The following is a 24,170-nucleotide window of genomic DNA, read 5'->3' on the forward strand; positions in this document are numbered from 1 at the left end:
CCTAGAGAAATGGAAATAAAAACAAAAATAAACAAATGGAACCTAATGAAACTTAAAAGCTTTTGCACAGCAAAGGAAGCCATAAACAAGATGAAAAGACAACCCTCAGAATGGGAGAAAATATTTGCAAACGAAGCAACTGACAAAGGATTAATCTCCAAAATTTACAAGCAGCTCATGCAACTCAATATCAAAAAAACAAACAACCCAATCGAAAAATGGGCAGAAGACCTAAATAGACATTTCTCCAAAGAAGATATACAGATTGCCAACAAACACATGAAAGGATGCTCAACATCACTAATCATTAGAGAAATGCAAATCCAAACTACAATGAGGTATCACCTCACACCAGTCAGAATGGCCATCATCAAAAAATCTACAAACAATAAATGCTGGAGAGGGTGTGGAGAAAAGGAAACCCTCTTGCACTGTTGGTGGGAATGTAAATTGATACAGCCACTATGGAGAATAGTGTGGAGGTTCCTTAAAAAACTAAAAATATGGGCTTCCCTGGTGGCGCAGTGGTTGAGAGTCTGCCTGCTAATACAGGGGACATGGGTTCGTGCCCCGGTCCGGGAAGATCCCACATGCCATGGAGCGGCTGGGCCCATGAGCCATGGCCGCTGAGCCTGCACGCCCGGAGCCTGTGCTCCGCAACGGGAGAGGCCACAGCAGTGAGAGGCCCACGTACCAAAAACAAACAAACAAACAAAAAAAACCTAAAACTGAAAATAGAACTACCATATGACCCAGCAATCCCACTACTGGGCATATACCCTGAGAAAACTGTAATTCAAACACAGTCATGTACCACAATGTTCACTGCAGCACTATTTACAATAGCCAGGACACAAAAGCAACCTAAGTGTCCATCGACAGATGAATGGATAAAGAAGATGTGGCACATATATACAATGGAATATTACTCAGCCATAAAAAGAAATGAAATTGAGTTATTTGTAGTGAGGTGGATGGACCTAGAGTCTGTCATACAGAGTGAAGTAAGTCAGAAACAGAAAAACAAATACCATATGCTAACACATATATATGGAATCTAAAAAAAATGGTTCTGAAGAACCTAGGGGCAGGACAGGAATAAAGACGCAGACGTAGAGAATGGACTTGAGGACATTGGGAGGAGGAAGGGTAAGCTGGGACGAAGTGAGAGAATGGCATGGACATATATACACTACCAAATGTAAAACAGATAGTGGGAAGCAGCCACATAGTACCGGGAGATCAGCTCGGTGCTTTATGAGGGTGGGATAGGGAAGGTGGGAGGGAGACGCAAGAGGGGCGGATATATGTATACGTATAGCTGATTCACTTTGTTATAAAGCAGAAACTAACACACCATTGTAAAGCAATTATACTCCAATAAAGATGTTAAAAAAATAAATAAAGGTGGTTTTTGATCTTACATACATTTCTTCTTTTTTCTATTACACACCGTGTATCAGCAAGTTGAAGACATTCTCACCTACATCTCTCTAGCCTAGACTTTTCCCTTGAATCCCAGATCCATATCTTCAAACGTGTATTTGGACATCTTTTACCTGGAGGTTCTTTAAGTACTGCAAAATTTAAAGATATAAACTAAGTACACTCTCCTTTCCCTGTATTTACTATCTTGATATACGTCTTCATTTCCTTAGGCCACTTACCATCTATGTACTGGGTAATCTCATCTACACCTCCAGCTGAGACTTGTCACCTGAACTCCAGAGCTGCAACTTTAAATATCTACTTGGACGTGTTTCACTGGACACATAACTACTTCCTTTCCCCATATTTTATATCTCAGTGACTGACACCAGTGTCTCTTCGTTGCCAAAATCAGATATCTGGAAGTTATTCTAGACTCCCTAACATTTTCTTGAATGCACGGCCTCCTTTTTATTACCCCCAACTTTGCCTTAGTTCATTTCTTCATCATTCATCGCCTGAACCGGTATGAGTTTAACCCCCCGCTTTTTTATTTCCTTTCCACTTTAAAATATAATTTCCTTGGTAATTTTTTAAAAATCACAAACCTAATCACAACACTCTTCTGCTTCAAATTCTTACTGCTTTTCGAATAAAATTCAAGTTATTTAACCCGGCTTATAAGACACTTCATGACTCATTCCCAATCCTCAGTCTCCTTTTCCACCACTCTCCCTATGCACTCCCTGTCCCATCTATACCGAAGCTACTTGCTGTCCGCCATGTACCTCAAGCCTCCTCACACCTCCATGCCTCTACACGTGCAGTTCCTTGCTTCTAAGATCCTTTCCTTCTCTTGTCCACTTGAGATATCCTTGCTTATTATTCTCCATTTAAGTGATACACTGAGTGATACTCTTCTGTGTTCTTTTGCTCACCTGTCCTCCATCAGTTAGGTCCTCTTTTCTAATTCCAATCAAGCACTGACCACATATCTGTTCTCCCACTAGAGTGGATTCCTTGTGTTTAATGCCATCTTACTCATCTTTGAACACTGGATATGTAGCACAATGCTTAGCACAGAGTAAGTACTCATTAGATAATTTCACTTGAAATTAATTGAATGAATTAATCTTACTCTAGTAAATGCTTCTCCCCTTCCCTCCTTAGTTGCTGATCTGTTTAAAAATAGTTGAAATTTATTCACCACTTACTGTATCATAAAAGCAGTTATCTCATTTTCATATGTGTTATCTCATTAAATCCCAACTACAAAGCTAGGAAGTAGATACCATCCTTTTCCCAATTTTATAGCAGAGGAATGTGATAATATGCCCCAACTCGCAGAGTTATTTTGTGGAGAAGGGGGACCTGAAGTCCATGGTTCTTATCCACTGTGCTTACTGTACCAGGTGATGTGCTACTAAGATACACATTTTTGTGTGTCCCTCAAACTCGATGGCTGCTCTGTCCTCTGTTCCATCACTTCTGACTTTCTTCTCTTGTCAGGGTCACCAGGTTACAGTTTCTGACCTCCACCATCACTTCTCTTGTCCACCGCTATCTGCTTTTCAGTTCTTCATATGCCCCCCTTGCCTCACACAATGGCGAACTGTTTTAATCAACACGCTTCGTGATTGCTTCCTTCCTTCGCTGAGGTAGTGAAACAGCCTAATTACAGAGTGTCTAATGCAATCTTATTTTCGGCCACTGCTCATTCAGGGTCTGAGCCTTAATTTTCAGATACATACATTTTATTTGTCAACTTTTAGGTTAAATTACCAGTTATTACTTGAGATGCCATAAGCATGACTTCTTGAGGGTGTCTAGCAATCATTAAATAAAATTGTACACCTTTTAAAAACACATATAAGAACTTATGTATATTTGTTAAGTTAATAATAAAAGAGCATGAAAGTTAGCATTTTTATCTATGATCACAAATTAAAAATGAGTTCTTTTATTTGCTGCCAAAAATCTAAATACATTCATACTGCATCAGTCAGCCCTGCTGGGGATGAAATGTTCCTTATAAATCAATATTCTAGACACTTAAGCTCACCCTTTTAGGGGCCAAAGTGTTAAAGAATATTTAGCTGCTTTATGAATCCTTCTAAAAATGTATATCATATTTTACTGTCTTACTAGTCTTCCTTACCCTTGTCTTGGTGACTATCAATAACTACACTAGGTTGAAATGTGACCATCTTTCAGTTTCTCCCACCTTTCCTGTCAACTATTATAAAATTTAAAAAAACCAAAATTGCTAAAAAAAAAAGTTTTACAAATATTCTGCAGCGGTTAGGGCCTGGGACTTCAAAAGGCACTGGAGTAGGGCAGCTTGGACACCTTGCAGGTGTAGGTATAAAACAGTGGGTTAGGTTTCATCTGGGAGAGTTGGTAGGCTACTGGGGTAGGTGGGGGCCAAGGGAAACCAACAGGGCATTGAGGCATGTGATGACCTCGTGTGTGTTGAGGTGACAAGAAATATTATTTGGTGCAGGATTTTTGTAATCTAGAGGCGAGTGGGGCCTACCCTACAACTAGCACACAGTGGAACTCAATCATTCAGCACTTCTTGAACATCTACAGTGTTCTCAGCATTGTGCTAATCAACTGCTATGGTGCACCATTTGCTAAAAGCTATTACAATGACCTTCAGCATTCCTTTTTACATCCTGATTCAGGCTTACACATGCACAAATGTGAGCTTAGGGTAAGTGACGTATTCCCATAGCACTTTTAGGATTTTAAAAACAGTCCATGCCTAGAATCACCTAGAGAAAGGGTATCTAAATCACCTTACACTGTGTAAACAGGGCTTTCAAATAAAATGTTTTGAAGATGCCAACGATATTCACATGTTCCCAACAAACTGCAAATCCCTATTTCCATCATCCAACCAGCTCTTTCCTCCCAAAGCATCTAGAAAAAGGACCTGTCATATGATAAGCGTTCAATAAGTATTTCTGAATAAGAAAAGGAATCAACTGCATTTATTATTATATAGTACCCAACATAACTAGGGAGAAAACCTGAAGATTTTAAAAACTGGAATTACTCTCCCACAAAAAAAGAACTGCAATAAAATTTGAAGAATGTTTAAGGCGACTTTTAAGTACTGTGTTGTATTTTCTACTTTAATAAAAAAATCCAAGAGGCCAACAGACTAAAAATTTTAGCTTAAATATGGGCCTGTGAAAATCATTTAATAATAGAAATAATTAGATATAATTTTCAGTATGAATCATGTAATCAGTGGGTTATTGTGATCAAATCTTTCACAGCTCTAGTCCGATCAGATATCTACTAAGCTCCGTGAAAATACTTTACTGGCTCAAGCAAAGAACTCAAATGCTTTGCCTTTAGCCCCCTCTGATATATCAATGTTTCTTTCATACTATAAATAAAAGCACAAAGTTCTTAATTTTACAAAATCTACTAAGGAACAAACCTGAAACTTAGAAACAATATCTACCTGAACACAGGAATTCCCACCACACAGTAAATATCACTTAGATGTATAAAGATCTGAAAGAACAAATACAGAAGTTAAAATGGAACAGGAAATGCATTACCAAATGATTGACAATTTGAAAACTTCCATTTTGAACCTAATATAACCTATATTTTAATAAGAAATTCCAAGGCTTTGTCATATCCAGAAAAATGTTCCATAATATTTTTTACTGAGCAGAGGCAAAGTAAATTTTAAGTACGTCTCATAGAAAAATTCTGAGGTCAAATTGTATACAAGTTATATTGAGAATCATATTACGAAGAACTCAAGGTCACCTTTCTTCCCAGCGATTCTTTGAATTACCTTAACTAAATTAGATTTTTCATCATTTTAGGTTAGAGACAACTACCTAAATCTACCCTAATTCTAGCCTCAAATAAGACTTGATGCCATGGTTAACAGAAAACTTTCTTTAAGCCAAATATACTGTAGCAAGGGTGACCTTTCCCCTCCCTACTATTTATAGGGGAGCTTCTTCCTTCTATTACCTTGTTATTTTTTCCCCAGTTTTATTGAAAAATAATTGACATATATCACTCTATATGTTTAAGGCATATAGCATGAAGGCTTCATTCATGTATATTGTGAAATGATTACCACAATAGGTCCAACTAACATCCGTCTTCTCATATAGATGAAAGGAAAAGAAGGGGAAAAAGGAACAACTTCCTTGTCATAAGGACCCCTAGGATTTACTCTCTTAACCGCCTTCCTTTAAGTTGTATAGCAGTGTCAGCTGTAGTCGTCATGATAGGCCATGATGAGGATTTAAATGTCTCAAGTTATAATTAGTAGCCCACACAGATTTTAAAGAACCCTCCTTCTGTAGCCTGATGAGGCTTATGGAATTCTCTAATTCTGCTGTTTGACCTCAAGAACATTTGATTCCTGATACTTTTACCCCAAAGGTATTTTAATATAGTTTAATCAGAATTATTCCAATATTGATAAACTTTTATTAAGAAAAGAATAATCTGGAGTGAACTCCGTTTAGTCAGTTTAATTCCTTGATTACTGAAGCTAAACTTTCCAATTTTTTATATTATTCATTTTAGCAAAACTACTAATTGGGATTAATTCTTTTCTATTTAAAAGTTATATTAAAGATATGATATACCGATATTTTTATATATCAAATGTTATCAGGTATAGCTTTCCCCACTATGAAGGTTTTTCTATTAACTGTACAGAACAAAATTTGTTAAGATTTGATTCTTCTGTCAATTTTGGTCACAGATTTTTGCATTAAGTGGATGATAGGAATTAAATTAGATATATTTAGTTATGAGCTAAACTATGAGAAAACTATAATTCTGAGACAGTGAGATAGAGGCAGGGAGAGATGGAGAGGAGGAAACCAGGAGAGCTGAAGATAAGCAAAGTGGAAAGGGGCAGGTGAAGGAAGACACCCTTATGTCAAAACATTCTTGAGGTCAAAATATTTTGCATAACAGCAATAAAGAATATAAAAGAGGCACGACTTTTTAAAAGCAAAAAATTTCAAATAACAAAACTGAAAAACAACACAAAATCTGATTTGGCCAGCCATTACTCCATTTAAAGCTATATAACAATAAATTTATGAATTAACGAATCATAAAAGTGACAACTGGTCAAATTTATGAGATGGTTTTCAAAAAATAGTGAAGAATATTTGTTATAGCTAGAATTTGTTTTCCCATGTAAGTGTTTACTTTGTTCTAATTAAAAATTGTGTAACCTCCTTAAATTGATTTTGAAAATAGAGAAAAAGAAAAATAATCCCCAAACCCTAACAAAGCCACGATTAACACACTAATTAACTTTGTATTGGCCTTTTTGTTTTCCGATTTTTTTTTTTTTACCATTAGCTAGAATTTCTTATTATACAGACTTGTTATTTATTATAGTGATTATAGAGAGCATCTCTGCAACCTCATATTAAATGTTCAGTTTAACTGTGACTAAACAATTCCATTCCAAAAGTCCTAATTTGGATGAGACATTTTCATAGTGAAAACTACTAGCAAAATTATCTGCAGTATTCTATTGCTAGAGAGGAAACAGACTGCTGGATCCATGTAGACATGATTTCTAAAACTCTAAAGCAAAATTGAAAAGCACAATAAAAGTTGTTGACATTGCAATAATACTGTAATAACTTTGCATGGGGACAGGTGGCTACTAGACTTATGGTGATTATTTTGTAATGTATGCAAGTGTCGAATCACTGTGTAGTTCACCTGAAACATAATATTTTATGTCAACTATATTTCAATTTAAAATAAAGAATAGTTGGCATCGTCTTTAAAGAATTAGGTTATAAGCATATAAAATAAAACGAACACTCATTACCTCTAAATTTGGATTCCTCAAATCTGCTTTCCATCCAAACTGTTTCATGAGAGCAATTCCAATTACTCTTCCTACCTCCTGGAAAAGCATCAGGTTATAGAAAAGAATTTACTAAAAATGAAAATTTTAAGTTTAAATGTAAGCAAAAACTAACAGAGTCTGCAGGAAAATCAATCAGACTATCTGATGGTAATTTAAGGCTACAATATTAAAATATCACACGAAAGCATCTTCTACTCAAGGCAAAAAGGGTATATTTTACCTTTTCCACCCCCAACACATCCTATGGCATTAACGTCTACTTGTATGTAATCTTCATTCTTGTAATTTTATTTTATTATTATTATTTTATTCTTGTAATTTTAGATACATGAAATAACCAGATCATGGCCTGATAAATATGGTCATTCTGGGTTTTAGGAAACAGATGCAAGCTGAAAGATTAACTATTTTAGCTATGGCAATCCTATATGTTCAAAAATTACCAGCAATAGCATTAGGCTCAAACTTAAGGGTCTGTCTGATTTTAAGACTGGCCAAAGGACCTAGGCTTATGCCCTTTATATTACTGAACTTTGTAGGGTCTGTTCGTGGTCTCTGCTCTCCTTTTACGTCCATCTGTGTATTTGCATCTGGGTCCTGGGACAATCCCACATGCAGGACCTGGTGCAGAGCAACAATTCAATAAACACAGAACCGAACTACAGAGAAAGCCAAAAAGCTTCAGACCATGATATTAGGATTTCCAAATGTAAAGGATATCTATTCGTTTAACGAAACTTTTAGGGAGAAAGTAAAAGGAAGTCTTTACATAGAATGGCATACTATTCCTCTTAAGCATCTGAGGTACAGTTAAGAAGGAAAATGCATTTTTAGAAGAGATTTAGTTATATGAGATTAGGCCTAGTTATCTGTCTGGGCCTGGTTTATGTATTCTGAGAAAGGTTTTTACCTCTTTTTAGATCTAAAGAGTAATAAGTTCTTTTAGAACACGGTAACCCACTCTGGAGGGGGAAAGTATACCTGTGCAGTAAAGGTCTTTGCAATGGCTCCACTGCAGCGACAGGAAACTCTGAAAGTTAAGTCGTTCTGCTTTTGAGTATCAACTGCTTCTGCTACATCGTTCTGAAGTTCTTCTTGAGATTTGTCTCTTTTAGTGGTAAAATTTCCTTGCTCCAGTGTTTCTTCTTCTATTTGTTTTTCCATTTGGCATTCCTTATTCTCTTGTATCTCTTGCATTTGTGCTGTTTTCAATTTCTTAGCAATGATGTCATTTTCTCCCACTTTTCTTTTTAGTGGGTTAGCATTTTTTTGAGAAAGTTTTACCTTTTTTGCATCAAGTTCAAGAAGATTTTTCCAAATTGAAATGGCATTCAACCAACTTTCAGGATCATCATTTGTAAGTCTCTGCATTTCATTAAATATTTTTCCTAAAGAAATAAAATCTCAGTTTACCCTTTATTGAAGCTATTCATCACCCCCCAAATCCCATTACCTTTATTTCTTTAAAATAAGAAATTTTATTAAATTGCTACATGAATAGTGACTTCCCTTTTATCTGGAATTTATATAATTTAACATAAGAATATTGTACAGAATAAAGTTCATTCGTATATTCCATACTTAACGTCAAAACTGTTCTAAAATTCCTACAAAGTTATCATTTTCTTTAGCAAGATCATTTGTCCTACGATAACATATGCACCTCTTTATATACTTACAGACCTAGAGCATGTGTTGATCTTTAAAATAATGCTGATCTTGCCTACAAAAATTAAGTTTAAAAAAACAGAATAAACTGCAAAACACAGAGCTCAAAAACATAGCAACTAAATCTTGGGACTATTTTAGACCATACAATATTAGCACAGATAATAAAATGATTTCCCACAAAGTAACACTTCAGATATCCAACCCATTCATAACTTAGGGACTGCCAGCCATGCTCGATAAAATGTAACCTTTCCTTGATGAACAAGGGACATAAAAATGACCCAAGAATAATTACTGTAGTTCTCTAAAGATGAAAGTGTGTGGAATATTGGGATGAAATTTTATTGACCCCACAATATAATACCTTAGGATTTGCTTTAAAACCATTTTTCTGCCCTGCCTTGATTTCTCGCCATTTGTATCTTTCTTGACACATTTTATTATAGACTATATGATGACATGGTCTCTTGTGCACAAGCAGCAATCAAAATGAGGTTTAAGGCAATGTTTTATCCAGATGTATCTGATCCTATTTTGTTGCTTTTATCAAGATCTTTACATTATTTCAGCAGCATATTTATAAAATTAGGGAGTGGACAAGAAATCTCTTAACTCTAATGCTTTATAAATGGGTATAAGTGTTTTCAAAACATTTAAAGTTCCCCAAACAGGAAATTTTACTATGTAGTATTTTTCCAATTATATCACTCATCAGTTAAAATTTAGATGGTGACAGGTTTGACCAATTAATTAAATCAATGCATTTTGGCTTATTACGTGCTCCTAAATCTAAATAAATGCACTGACCACACACAGTTCTAGAGAAGGTGTCTGATCGTAATTCTTAAGGAAGAAATGTGACTTAGGACACTAAAATCTCAGAAGACAGGCAGCAGATTGCAAAGAGAAGAGACATAATTAGGTGATAATGTTCAGGAAATACAGAAAAATAACTAATTAACGATCCCACAGATCTGAATGAATCTTAAAAATGTGAAATGGCTACATATTAATTACCAAGCAGAAAACTTTGGAGTACAATATATCATGGGGGGTAAAAGCAATAGGTATACACTGTACCTTTACTTACAGAAGAAACATTAAATGGAAGCTGCTTTTTAATCAGCAAAAATAACCTTTCTGCAGATTTTAATTTTTTCAGCATATTCAAGTCAGAACAGGTGGTGAAAAAAACTTTTCCTGAAATATATTCAACCTAGAGATAGAAAAAATAGATATTAATGAATTAAAACATAGCACCTAGACTAACAATAATAAAAATGACCATTTCTGAAGTATCTACTATTTATCAGACACTGTACTAGGCACTCTGAATACATTTTTTTCCCCCTCATCCTTATAACAGCCCTCTAAGGTAGATTTTATCATCCCCATTTTATAGCTTAGGAAATTGAGGCTTAGAGAGGTTAAATAATTTGTATGAAGTCACATAGTCAGTGACCAAGATCATAATCTTTCTATGTTACCTTTTGGAAAGTGTGTGTGTGCACACACTACTAAAAAAATAGAACACAAAATACTCATTAATTATCAAATCTCACTCAACTGTTAAGAGTGGGCAAAGGAAAGGTATAATGGAGAGGACAAATGAGGTGTCTAGCCCAAGGTTAAAATAATCAGTAGGTATTTCTTAAACATCTACCTCGTGGTCTACAAGGAAGCATACAGTATAAATCTTAAAGATGAATAATAATGTAATAGGCATACAATGACATACAAATTAAAATGTAAAATTTATAAGACAACAATCTGCATTAAACCCAGAAGAAAACTAAAAACTTAACATAATAAACGCACTGATAAGTTGTAGGTACAATAAGTAGCACCAACGATGGAAGCCATCGTTAGTAAAAGTCTCGGGGAAGAATCCTATAAGACTCAGGAAGAGGGATTCTAACAAAAGAAAAAAGGGCAAGAACACACAGATGGGAGTGACAACCTGGCTGAAGTAAACTGTAAGTCAGCATGGCAACATTTGCTGCGTGATGCTGACTGATGGTGTCAGGTGGATGGATGGTGTAGCTCAGGCCGGCTTGACAACAGTCACAAAATTTCGAGTACCACAGATGCTAATGGTCAAGCATTACAGGCTTTTGATGAAAACTATGACAGCACTAAATTAGCTGGCAGAAAAAATTACTGTGGAAGAGGCATAAAGGACTGAGTGGTGAATGTGATGCTGGAGGGAGAAGTAGATTACTGAGGAAGAAATAATGAACCATTTGGCTGTGGGAACTGGAAAATGGACAGAAGCAAGAAGTATGCATCGAACAGAAAGAGGTTTTGGAGACAGGATGGCTATGTGGTCAGTCAGGGAAGAAAGGAAAATGAAGAGAGCGCTGGCTCACAGAGAGTCGAATGAGGTACAGCAAATGGTGCTTAATGCCAATGGAACCCTAAACCTTTTGGGTCATTCCAACGCCCTCAGGTTCAGGATGGATGTGGACAGTCCTAGCATTCTCCTTTTAGCAGTGGCCATGGGCTGACTGACATGGTTTTATGTCATTTCCTAGGACTAAGGCAACCATGGAATTTGGGGGGTCCCATGTGCGTAGGTAGCTCCCATTCAATGGGAATTTGAACTCCAAATGTTTTATGTTTGATCTGACCTGGTCTAACTAAGCTTTGCAGATGGTAATTTCTGAGGTTACCACTCTAGCTTGATGAAGAAGAATCCCACTGGGGAAGCCCTAGGTTGATGACAATTAAAACCTCAATATTTCCAGTTAAAAGAGTAACAAGTTCTGGGGCTCTGACATATAGCATGGTGATTACAGCTAGTAATACTGTATTATGTAGCTGAAAGTTGCTAAAAGAGTAGATCTGAAATGTTTTCACCACAAAAAAGTAATGGTGCTTATATGACGGGATGGAGGTGTTAGCTCATGCTATGGTGGTCATCATTTTGCAATATATAAGTGTATCAAATCACCTTAAACTTACATAATGTTGTATGTCAATTATACCTCGAGAGAGCTGGAAAAACAAATAAATTAAAAAAAAACAAATAGCTTAGGTACCAGCAATGTAGCTGACCAAGAGAGATGGAGGAAATAGGGAATGAGAAGAATGTTTAGGAATCAGTATTTAAGGGGATAATGAAGTAACTAAAACAAGAACTTCTGGTTTCTACAATTTACTTCTTTCTCATTACAAAGGTGACATTTTCCCTCTAAAGTCAAAACTAAATATATACCTCAAAAGTGCTTAGAACTTGGAGACATAGTTTTAAAAAGTAAATTTTTAGAAGTTTAGATTTTATGTTACTTGACCTAAAAATATAGCTGATGTTAAGCCATCACAAAACAGGTTAACAGACAGGAAATACTTTGTCAAGGTTCTGGGGGAACTGAAATAAATACGTTACTGACAGTGTTTGGTTTTAAGATCCAAGTCTTATAAACAAACTGAGGCAAACATCTAGACCAGTGATTTTAACCTAAGTAGTCTAGACATTAAATTTGTTATTTAATTGTACAAAGATCTTATCTTTTCTCATTTACTTGAGTATCAAGGGAAACAGTTTATATAATGAACTTCCTCCAAAAATATCTGTTTTTGAGGGGGGTGTGAAGAACAAAAAGGCGTGGACTGAAAATAAAGTTAATTAAGAGGACCTAAAAGGTCATTTAATTTATTGGGGGTACCCAATCATAAGAATAATATGTGTTGAGGCACCAAATACATTCTCAAAACCAAAAGCAACATTATTCTCTTTATTTAAAAAAATTAACATTAGGCCTGCATTCCTTTTACAAGAAATGAGCATGTAATCAGAAGTAGTTTATTAAGTTGTAAAACAGCCACTGTGAGAATCAGTCATATATATGAAAGCACTTTAACAGTTCACCCTTCGTAAAGACATTGTATCTCAAAGTAGTAGAGAGATGAATTTTGGTGTTTATGATTTCAAACACTGAAGCTACCGTTACTCATTTTTTTTAGTTTGTAACTGATCATATTCAATTACAATAATTAGGGAGAACTGTGGCATTTTAGAATATTTCATCCCAGTATTTTTTCCTTGAAAATTTATTTATATATCCAATCTGTTCTTTCCATTTGGAATTAAATCATTAAAAACTGCCTAAAACCAGCTGGTTTTATGTCTAACACTTCAGAAGATGAAATAACAGCCTTTATTAAAGAAAAAAATAGCTCTGTTATTGGCTAGCATTATCTAGGCAGTTAGCAGTTTTACCTTTCTTTTAAAATTCAGGGATTCAAGTCTGACACAAAGATGAAAAGCTTAAGCCTATGCAAAAAAGTAAGGTACAGTAATATAGGGTGATACCAAAGTTTTCCTAACTCTACAGATGCCATTTAATTTCGGAATTAATTTTAAAGCGCTAAGTGAAGGACTGAGGTGGGGTGTGAGCTTTTTTGGATCATTTTAGAAGAGAGAATTAAAAATATATACTTTACTACATTAAATGAAAAACTATGAAACAACTCAACTATCTGCTTAGCTGTACCCCACTACCCTCTATCATCATGACCCCACTAAAAAAGTAAAAACAAAAGGACCTGGGTTCATTGTCTTTGCTATGTGGATTTATAAAGGCTGATTAATCAACTGACAGGGTTTCCTGGCCAGCTGGCATTGGAGACACCTCTACTATCTTCAAAATTACTGTTCCTGCTTTTATTGTTATAATAACAGTATTTAACACGTTAAACATTATTACAAAGTAAAGCTTAATTTTACCCAACACATTTCTTTTTTTTTTTTTTTTTTTTTGTGGTACGCGGGCCTCTCCCGTTGCAGAGCACAGGCTCCGAACGCACAGGATCAGCGGCCATGGCTCACGGGCCCAGCCGCTCCGCGGCACGTGGGATCATCCCGGACCGGGGCACGAACCCATGTCCCTTGCATCGGCAGGCGGACTCTCAACCACTGCGCCACCAGGGAAGCCCCCCCAACACATTTCTTTATAAAGTACTCTACACACTACATACTATAGTATATATTTATATGCTATAAATTAAATATTTAAAAATACACAGGAACCTATAGAGAGGCTTGCCCCACCACCAGGAGAAAAAAAAATCAAATCTGAATATGACCAAGTGCTAGCTATAACTTACAGGACTCCGATTTACAGGAAACAGAGGATAGAGGAACATATGAAACCACACCATGAAGAAGCAAATGGCAAAGACTGAGAACAAGCAGAGACCGTCTTTTTTCTAATAATGCAGCATATGCAGACTGGGTCAAGCCATCTGTTTTTCATACCAAGAACTCTACGTTTACATTTTAAAAACTCAGTGCAGCAAGACGTCATGGCCACACAGGGTTTAAGGAACTGGACCCAGGTCCCAGCCTGCCTAGGTTGAACATGATAATATGCTCATGCTTGATTTCAGACAGCTTGGGTGTGAACCCCAGCTCTGCTGTTTTCTGGTTCCACGACTTGAATATTTTATTGGACTTTACCTGTGCCTCATTTTCCGTTTCTGTTAAATGTGGAGCCTCCCTCATACCATAGGGCAGTTGTGAAAATTGTCTGACACATATTAAATGCTTAATCCATGTCAGCAGTTGCTATTGTTGCTTTTTTAGATTAGCTACATTCAATACTCTATGACATTCTGTGACCAAAACCACAAATGGCAGGTAGTCTAATAAAGACTGATGCCATTCTTCATGACCCCTCTATCCTCCTCTCCCCACCCTCTCATCACTGAAACTCCTTTTGTGGACCTTCAACACTGCAGGAGTCCTGGGAGTAGAGTGGTCTATTTCTTTCATTAAGCTTTCATTTTCCAAAAACACATCATTCACGCTGTCATATATATCCCACCAAGATACTGGAGCACTTTTCTCTTACATCCTTTTCCTGTTTTCAAGAACCAGGCTCAGCACGTCCTAGAACCTAAACTGATGTTTAAAACCTGCTTCGTTTCGTTGAAATTAACAGCGTATAAATGCCAGCAACTGTTAACTTCCTCCTCTGAGGCTTCCAAGAGAATTTTTCTAGCTACTATTTACTGCGTGTTTAAGGTGTACGTTACACACTCTTTATCATTTAATCCTCCCAAAAGGCCTAAGAGATAAACATAATCATTGTCGGGAAACTGACAAAAACAGCTGAACCTGAAGATTATATTTGCATTTAAAGGATGGAGAAAGGATTCTGACAGGTCTAAATTCTAATTATAGGCACTATCACTTTTCTTTTAAAGAATCCATGAAGTAACTTGCGTCAAACCCTCTTTTTAACAAAACTGCACGCGTGACAGATACGCGGTAACAGATGGGCAGGGAAAAACGGCTGGCGGGTCTTTCCGGCAGTAATTAGAGGACCTGCCAGCAGAACTCCGAGGGCCGGGACGTCGCCTCCGTGGGTTCGCGGGCCGAGAGCGCGGGGCTCACGTCGCTTTCCCGGGTCTGGGACGGACCCCGGCGGGGAGGCACCACGCCCAGGGCCGGGGACTGGGCTGCCCTGCTTCCCGCCCGGGCGCGCGACCAGGCCGACTCACCTGCGTGGCCGCCAGCCGCGACCGCACCTCCCGCATCAGAAAGGGCTCCAGGCCGCGGCCCGCGGTGCAGAAGAAGCGGGCGCCCGCTGCAGGCCCGGAGCGGCGACCGCCCGGCACCGCCGCCATGGCGGCTCGGGGTCACGTGGCCTCGGGTACGCGCGCCTCGGCGCTGCGGACCCGGAGGCGGCGTTCACGCGGCAGAGGGCCGGGTGTTGCCAAAGGCGAGCCGGCAGGGAGGTCCCGGGAGGGGGCGATCGGCTGGGAAGGGCCATGTGGGTCTCCTAGGTTAACTGCTTGGAACCCCCTTGATTAGGAATCTGGAATTATGTACAATCACAGGTGGAAGGGATATGATTGGGATCTATAATGCGCATGTATAAAAGGGATATGATTGGGATATATAAAAAGGATATATAGGGCTTCCCTAGTGGCGCAGTGGTTGAGAGTCTGCCTGCTGATGCAGGGGACACAGGTTTGTGCCCCGGTCCGGGAAGATCCCACATGCCGCGGAGCGGCTGGGCCCGTGAGCCATGGCTGCTGAGCCTGCGCGTCCGAAGCCTGTGCTCCACAACGGGAGAGGCCACAACAGTGAGAGGCCTGTGTACCGCAAAAAAGAAAAAAAAAGGATACACACACACACACACACACACACACATAGAGGGTGGCAGAGTTTATTTCAGAAAGAATAAAGACTGCCATCGATCTGTTAGATCTTTAGCAGATGATATCATGACACATCTTTGCCTCTGATACTCATGGCCTCGCGGTGCTAAAGAAATGAATGATGATTATAGGGAAGCAACGTAAAATGTGGCAGACTATAGGGGCTAACTGATGTGATGCTTGAAATATCCATTAGATTTCACCCCAATTCTCTTCCCGAAGTGGATAAGATTACTGGTTTGTGCTAGTAGCGAGATGTGTGAATGAGAAATCCTATTCCAACTGATAAATTGTTGGTGAATAAAACAGATGAGTAACTTGTCAAAAATATTTTCAAATCAAATATTTTTTTAAGATGGGAAAATAAAGCCTTAAAAAATGATTTCTCTGTAACATCTGTAACTGCTACGCTTTAAATGTCTATAACAAAGGAAGCTACCGCAGTAATAGGTCCGTCTGTTGTACCTCGGAGAAGACAGTTCATCAGAAGTCCATTGGAACTTGGATAAGAAGGCAAATAAGAGTACAGCAACGTGTCCTCTTATTTTTAATCTTTGACTATAAGCATAATAAAAATAGGTAATAAAAATCAAGCATGATATGCATTAGCATAGTTTTAAAAGAAATTATATCTCTGGCATAACTTTTAAAAATAAAGGCGTGAAATATTTTTTTTAGAAAGGAGATATAATATCATCTCATCCATCTGTCTTGTTTTTCAGATTGAGGAAGTTGATGCCTAGAGAGGCCAAGGGACAGTGAGTTAGTGGTGCAGCTGAGGCTGGAACCTAGCCGCCTTGGCATCTACTATACTGAGCTCTGTTCCATTCCTCCCAACTCCCTCCCCTCCTCTCCATCTCTCCCCACTACTCTTCTCATGTAAGGAGCCCGGTTCTGTCTTCACCAAGCATTGGGCTCAAACTGGGAATTCCTAGGCCCAAGAGCAGAACTTCCTATGCTCCCACAAAATGTCTTTCTGTTCATGAAACAGGTCACATTTCTTGCACTAAGTTAACCGTCAGGGTAATGAATACACCATCCAGTTTGGGCCACCTGATTTGATTGACTCTCTTAACAGTATTTGAAGGGATTTATTTTTAAACTATGAATTAAATTGACAATGAATATATAACTTGGGCAGCATAGAAGCCATATTATAGTATGAACAGCATTAAATTAGCTCTGTAGTTATATGAATCAGATATATAGGAACTATTAAATGTGTATCTGTCTAGCCAGTATGTCTCACGCGCTTCACGATGGGACACCAAGGTGAATAATGGACTTCCCTTCCCTCTGTCCCACCCCCTCCTCAGCTCGTGGTCCACTAGGACAGTATTATGAAAAAAATTTTTAAATTATCTATTTGTTTATTTATTTTGGCTGTGTTGGGTCTTCGTTGCTATGCGCGGGCTTTCTCTAGTTGCGGTGAGTGGGGGCTACTCTTTGTTGCAGTGCACGGGGTTCTCATTGCAGTGGCTTCTCTTGTTGCGGAGCATGGGCTCTAGGCGCACAGGCTTTAGTAGTTGCGGCATGTGGGCTCAGTAATTGTGGCACACAAGCTTAGTTGCTCTGCGGCATGTGGAATCTTCCTGGACCAGGGATTGAACCTGTGTTCCCTGCATTGGCAGGCGGATTCTTAACCACTGCACCACCAGGGAAGTCCATGAAAATTGTTATGGAGTCAGGTAACGTGGGCTTTTCAAAGCTTCAGTCCTAAAACTTCTTCTCGGACCCATGCATTTTGGTGAAATCTTTTTTTTCCCTCCAGACTTATGTTCTTGTTCTCTTGGCGGTTGCCATAGCTATTCCAACTCCTCTGTACTTTGAGGCTGCTGGCTCTCAAGTTTGTCTGGGGAAACCCACGAAACCTCCATAGTACTTCCTACATTCTGGACCCAAGGTGGTAAGCACCCAGACATACGGTATCCCATTCAGTTCACCACGTACCAGACCCACTCCCTACCAGATGCCGCACTAAGTCTTGAGGATACAAAGATGAGTAAGTAAGTAAGAGTCTGGACTTCAAGGGGCTCAGAGGATGGTGAGATTGATTTAGGACTACCCAGGATGCTGTGGCAGCACAAACAAACAGGCCGCAGGGAGAGCTTCCTGGAGAAAATCACTTCTACGCCAAGCCATGAAGGTTGTGTAAGAGTTAAATGACTCACTGGGGATGGGGAAGAGGGTGAGGGGTTGTAATAGTTGTGTAGAGTTTTGGGTGGAAGGAGCAGCAGATGCAAGTGTGTGTGTGTGTGTGTGTGAGAGAGAGAGAGAGAGAGAGAGACAGAGAGAGACAGAGAGAGAGACAGAGAGAGAGACAGAGAGAGACAGAGCCAGAAGGCCACAGCGGCAGTTAGGTATTATAAGAGCATAAATTGTATGAGTTGAGGTCGATAGAGGTAAAGGTAGAAAGGTCGGTAGGGACCAGGTCACAGCAGTGCTGCCCAAGGCAGAAGAAGAAATAACTTCTCCAGCCTCAGGCTGGCCAGCAATATGCTCTCCTGGACAAAACCATGCCTGCACAGCCCATCTTCCTCTTACCTCCCCCCTTTTTCCCTTCTTCTGTTGTCTTTGCCTCTCCAGGAGCCTTTGGTCAGCAAGGTCAGGGGCCACTCTTGTTCCAGTTGGGGGGTCAAGTGCATTTACAACACCCTTGGACCCTGCTGCAGCACAGCCCTTCCGACAATGCCTTTCACACAATGCTTGAGATAAGATGAAACAGGTGGAGAGCTGCCTCTTTAGGGAGAAAACAATTGGTTTTTTGAGAGGAGACTTGCCTGGAATTCTCTCCCTATTATGCGAATGATTTTCCTCCATCATTTCTGTTTCTCATTCAAAAATGTCTCTACTGAAGAAGAACCACTGATCCCTATAGATGTTTAGCTTAGCCAGCTGTTTTGCTGATTGAATATTGCAGATTTAACACATAGGAAGTTGGCAGTTGGCACGAGCAATTTTAGAACAGACACACTTTTAATTGGGGGTGTTTTAGGAATTTAGGGCAAGGTTATTTCCTTCAAGTTCTCTCCCTATTTTGGTGCGATTGGCAATTCCTTTAGTTCTTAAAAGCATTTGATGTATGAACTTAGATATTAAAATTCAAATGCTTTAGACTGCGAGATCCTTGAGGATGGGATGACGTCATTCATTTGGGCATCCAAGGAGAGTATGCTGGCTTGTGTATGGTGGACTCTTGGTCAGTGAAGGCTGAATTGGATGGAATCGTGACTAAATGGAAGGCCACTCGCTAAAGAAATCCCCCTCAGCTAGAAGGGATTGCTGTCACCACCATATCAGTGGGGGCCTGTGTGAGTGAGACATGGAGATAAGAGTAGAGTACTGAGACCACTGAAGGGAATTCAGGGGACAGGAGGACCCCAAAGATAAACTTCTTTGCAACTTTGCCTGCTACTTCCCCCTGCCTCACCATTTCTCTAGCCTCCCCCCCACCCACGCTTTATAAATAACATCTCCTTACCAGGAATTCTCCTCAGAATGACTTGGGGAGTCATTTCAATATGTCGGGCTTGCCATCCCCCTCTCCCCTGTATTCTGGTACAGTTGAGTGGGGTTGGTGACAAGCCGGGGCCCTTCTCCCCAGGAAGGAACCATTGCTATATACCAACCAATTCAACTGCTGACTTCCCCCAAATGCCTGCTCTTTCCCCACTCGCCGCAGGCCTTTGCTTATACTGTTCCCTTTGTTTAGAACCCTCTTCTCTTCCCTTTCTTCTCTTTAAGGCTAAGCTAGAATGCCACATCTTCCATGAAGCTCTTTTCCTGCCTTTACAACATAACATTTTATACATTTACCATTTATTTATTCATTCATAAATGTTTATTGAGTCTATGGCAATGTATCAGTTGATACGACAAGGTCCCAGCCTTTGAGAATCTTTCAGTTTAATGGGAGGTAATGTGATGGTGCTGGATTGCCCAGAGAGACATATAAAGGATGACAATACAGTGTGATATATGGGAAGGAAAGGAGAGCAATTGGGCCTGGCATATAGTAAGCACTTTATAAACAAGATTGAACAAATGAATTTATTCTGAAGTTGAGTGAACACTTGTCACATCTGTGGCTTCTCAGCTCACTTTGAACATCTTTGCCAAGTCAGGACATTCTCTGCCTTCAGAAACCCACCTCCCCAAGGTGGATATGTAGTTAGTAAGCCCCATGGAGGTATGATGAACTCTGTTCACATAGCCCAACATAGTAATTTAAAAAGAGTAGGATTTTATAAATTTTTTAGAATTCAATTGAATTGTAGCATTGTGGTAAAACCTTAGATACAGAAGTCTGTTGCACACACACATTCCAACCAAGTCAGTGCAGGCTGTGAAAGAATCAATATATTTGTATGTCTGGAGTGGCAAAAGCAGTTTGGGGAAAAGCTCTTGGTCACATACTGATCATTTAAACCACTTACATGCACACAGTAACCATCATGCATGGTGCTTCTTTGAACGTACAGTCAAAAAAGAAAACTTAGCAGAAAATTATTGCATTGTGTATGTAAATACTGCTTTAAAGCATTATTTATTCATTAGTGTTCATATCCCTGTAGATTTAATTGTAGCATCAAAATTCAAAAGATGCAACTGCCATGCTTTGATCTAGAGAGACAACGCTTTTATAGATTTTATCTTCCTTTAGTTATGCAGTGCATGAAATTATTTTGATGTACAAATAAAACCTAGTATATCCAGTGCTTTTTCAGAAAAGCGTGCTGAGTGTTTAATGCATATTTCAAGACGCTAGGGTATTTGATGTGGTTTTATTTGTTTAAATGTATTTTGAGCCCATAAAACTGTATTTATATCTGATAGACCTTTATAATGTCCCAGTTAGAAGAGAGTATGAAAATCACTTCTTGGATATATCTGCTGACTGAACGAATGACTGAATCTACAATTTTCTTCAATTTGCTTGCGTGAACTATATTGCCTAAATAAAATAAAGCCATTTTCTTCTTGCAGTTATATTCACCTTACTCCGACTGCTGTTTTAATATTCCTTTTCTTGTGCTGCATTTATGTGTATGTTTACTAGGAATTATTTTCCTTGAGAGGTTTGCTATTACCTACCTTTCTATTTCCTAGTCCAAAGAAAGCCCCAGAAATGTCCCAAACTACCTAGGATACCCATATTTTGATATTTTCCCCCTTTCATTTTCTTGTAAGTCTTACTGCTTTCTAGTAGATGGCTTTTTATTTTGCCTGTTTATCAGTGGTCATTGAAGAAAAAAATCACCTTTGAACTCAAGCAGCTGTGATCTGCAAATAAACAAAAACAACCAGATTTTATTTCCTCGAAAATACAGAAAGAACACCCTGTTTTACCATGAATGGTATTTGGCAGAACAGAATCTGGAGATTTTATTAGAATGTTAGCTTGAGTCAGTCAATTTTCTCCCATTGTTGGCATGAAGAGTTGAGAGTAAATTGTGGAGCAAGCAAACTTACTTTATTATGTATTCATATCTTTCTATTTTTTTTTGTTGTTGTTGAAGGGTGATAATACTTTGCTGCCCATGGACATTTTGTGCTGCTTTGAAAAATAGATTTTCTAGCACTCTTGGAAAATTCTTTCTGATCTATATCCACACATAATCAGGCTTGTCGCCCAACAATTCTTTAAAAAAATTTTTTAGATTTAATAATGAAGGATATTCTATTTCCATTTAATGCTATAATTTTAAAAGTAAATTTATTTATTTCATTATTTTATTTTATTTGTTTATTTTGGCTGTGTTGGGTCTTTGCTGCTTTGCGCGGGCTTTTCTCTGGTTGCGGCGAGTGGGGGCTATACTCTTTGTTGCGGTGCATGGACTTCTCATTGTGGTGGCTTCTCTTGTTGCGGAGCACGGGCTCTAGGCGCGTGGGCTTCAGTAGTTGTGGCTTGCGGGCTCAGTAGTTGTGGCGCATGGGCTTAGTTGCTTCGCGGCATGTGGGATCTTCCCAGACCAGGGATCGAACCCATGTCCCCTGCATTGGCAGGTGGATTCTTAACCACTGCACCACCAGGGAAGCCTCTATAATTTTTAATAGTGGTATTAATTACTTAGCGTAACAGAAAAACAATATAGATACAAAATGAAAGATGCAATATGTAGCAGCAGCTTAGGCAATCATTTGGGTCTTTCATAAAATACCTTCAGAATAAGACATAATGCTGCAATTATTTGGTACTGGGTGAGCTTCTAGATCCCAGACAGATAATAATATTTGTATCTTTAATCACTATATGTGTCTTGCTTTATTGCCCCGTCACTCTGATCAACTTAGATGACACAGGTCTTCTGCCTCACAAATTTCAAAATCTAAATGTAGCCAGGCTGGGAAAAATAATCTTAAAGGCAGGCTTCAGAATTCACCTTAGATACAAAATAGTCTGTTTAAGAAGGTTCCTCAATGGAGTTCAGTGAGGCTTCAAGTCCCCGACCAGAGAAATCTAGAGACAGTTAAACCATTCTGCTTGAGAAGTCAACAAGAGGTAGGGAATATGGTGATGGAGGGAGATCAGATAAGGAAAGGGGGGTGTGGGATAGCAGGGTGGGAAGCTGAGGCCAGTGGGGAAAAGCAGCCAGTGAGAGGTTGCCTGTGGTATGGTTGCTGAAGGACTTCTAAGAAGGATCTTCAGTACTCAATTTAAATTTGTTTCTGGTGTTGCCATGTTTAACCTCTCGAGTACCCAAACTTTCAGTAAAACAAATAGACAGAAACAGATTTTGCCTCAGGTATTTTAGGATTCAAAGTTATCAGGGTGTTTTCTTTTTTTTTAATTGAAATATGGTTGATTTACAATGTTGGGTTAGTTTCAGGTGTACAACAAAGTGATTCAGTTATATATCTATATATCTATATATAAAATTTTTCAGGTTCTCAGTAGGTCCTTGTTAGTTATTTATTTTACATATAGTAGTATGTTTTGATGTGGAAAAGGGGTGGTACCCTCTACATGCATTGTGGCTATCTTTTGAATAAATTCAGTGGAAGCAAGAACTCAGACCAGAGCCCATAAGGAAAACCAAAGTGTCTGAATTCATCCCTCACCTGCAGCAATAGGTTTTCTATAAACCAAGTGTCTAATCCTTCAGTACTTATTTCTTATTGTTGACAGGCGTAGACAGTGCAATCTCAGGGTGACCCAGGGCAGATTAACTAATGGGGATTATAATCAGAGGTTGGGCCCAACATTCTCAGTTTTGTAGTTTTGGATGATCATTTTCTTATAGTCTCTTTAAACTCTTCTGTAAAATAGTACTAGTTTTGCACTAGCACCTGGATGAATCACAAGAATCAGAATTGCTCAAATTTGTTGTCTGGACGTTGTATGTGGTTTGTACTGGATGCCGTACCAGCGCTCTACATTGGATGTAGATATAGTGCAGATTTTCCAGACTGTTTAGACTTTGGGGGTACATACACTCTTTAAATTGGAAGCACTTTTCTTAACTGTGGCAGTGGACTTGGATTCTTTCAAAAACAGATTCCTAAAGTTGTGAAAGACTGTGCGTTAGGGAGGGGGGTGAAATGCGGCTGTTGAATGCGTGTTGAGGCTCTTCGTTGGTGGGGTGAGAATAGCAGTCACAGTTCTGAGAGTTGGCTTTCCTTGAAGGCTGCTTTGTTACTGAGCACCCAGTGAGGGCAGCTGGAAGACATAGGCTCTGGAAACCACGGTTAATCCAAACAATTCCAGATAAACTTGACACCCATATGTTTTAAATGTACAGCCCAGATGTGGTAAGTAATAGTATTTGTTATTTCAAGATGGGTATACACAGAATTTAAAACATTCACATATATAACCTGTTGAAAACCGTGTTAGGTGGTAACTTGATTTAGAAATTCCTTGCTCTTCTTTGAATTACAGTTGGCTCTCTACCCAGATTCTGTCAAAGAGATGTTCAAAAACTTGAAGACAATATCTCACTAATAAGATAAATCTGATGGGGGCAAATGCAAGGAAAAAAATTGGGAAGGACTGACTAGACAC

At 38.8% G+C, this 24,170-nt stretch overlaps 1 protein-coding gene across 3 annotated transcripts in view; it reads right to left on the bottom strand.

Annotated features, from left to right (window-relative positions):
* The window catches only part of THUMPD2 (THUMP domain 2 tRNA and snRNA guanosine methyltransferase), a gene marked incomplete at its 5' end in the record, with an annotated part of 45,666 nt that extends 30,038 nt beyond the window's left edge, over positions 1–15,628 (bottom strand). Inside the window, 5 exons of one of the 3 annotated variants that reach the window (XM_082672493.1) lie at positions 4,907–4,959; positions 7,283–7,360; positions 8,306–8,712; positions 10,076–10,211; positions 15,503–15,628. In XM_082672493.1, the coding sequence (XP_082528619.1) occupies positions 4,907–4,959; positions 7,283–7,360; positions 8,306–8,712; positions 10,076–10,211; positions 15,503–15,628 (800 nt within the window). Of the gene's footprint in view, positions 1–4,906; positions 4,960–7,282; positions 7,361–8,305; positions 8,713–10,075; positions 10,212–15,502 lie in introns of those variants that run through there. The other 2 variants (XM_082672495.1, XM_082672494.1) reach the window with 2 other exon arrangements.
* Between the last annotated feature and the right edge of the window lie 8,542 nt (positions 15,629–24,170).

The sequence above is a fragment of the Grampus griseus genome (assembly GCF_964374135.1).
Source record: "Grampus griseus genome assembly, chromosome: 15".
NCBI classification, from domain to species: domain Eukaryota; kingdom Metazoa; phylum Chordata; class Mammalia; order Artiodactyla; family Delphinidae; genus Grampus; species Grampus griseus.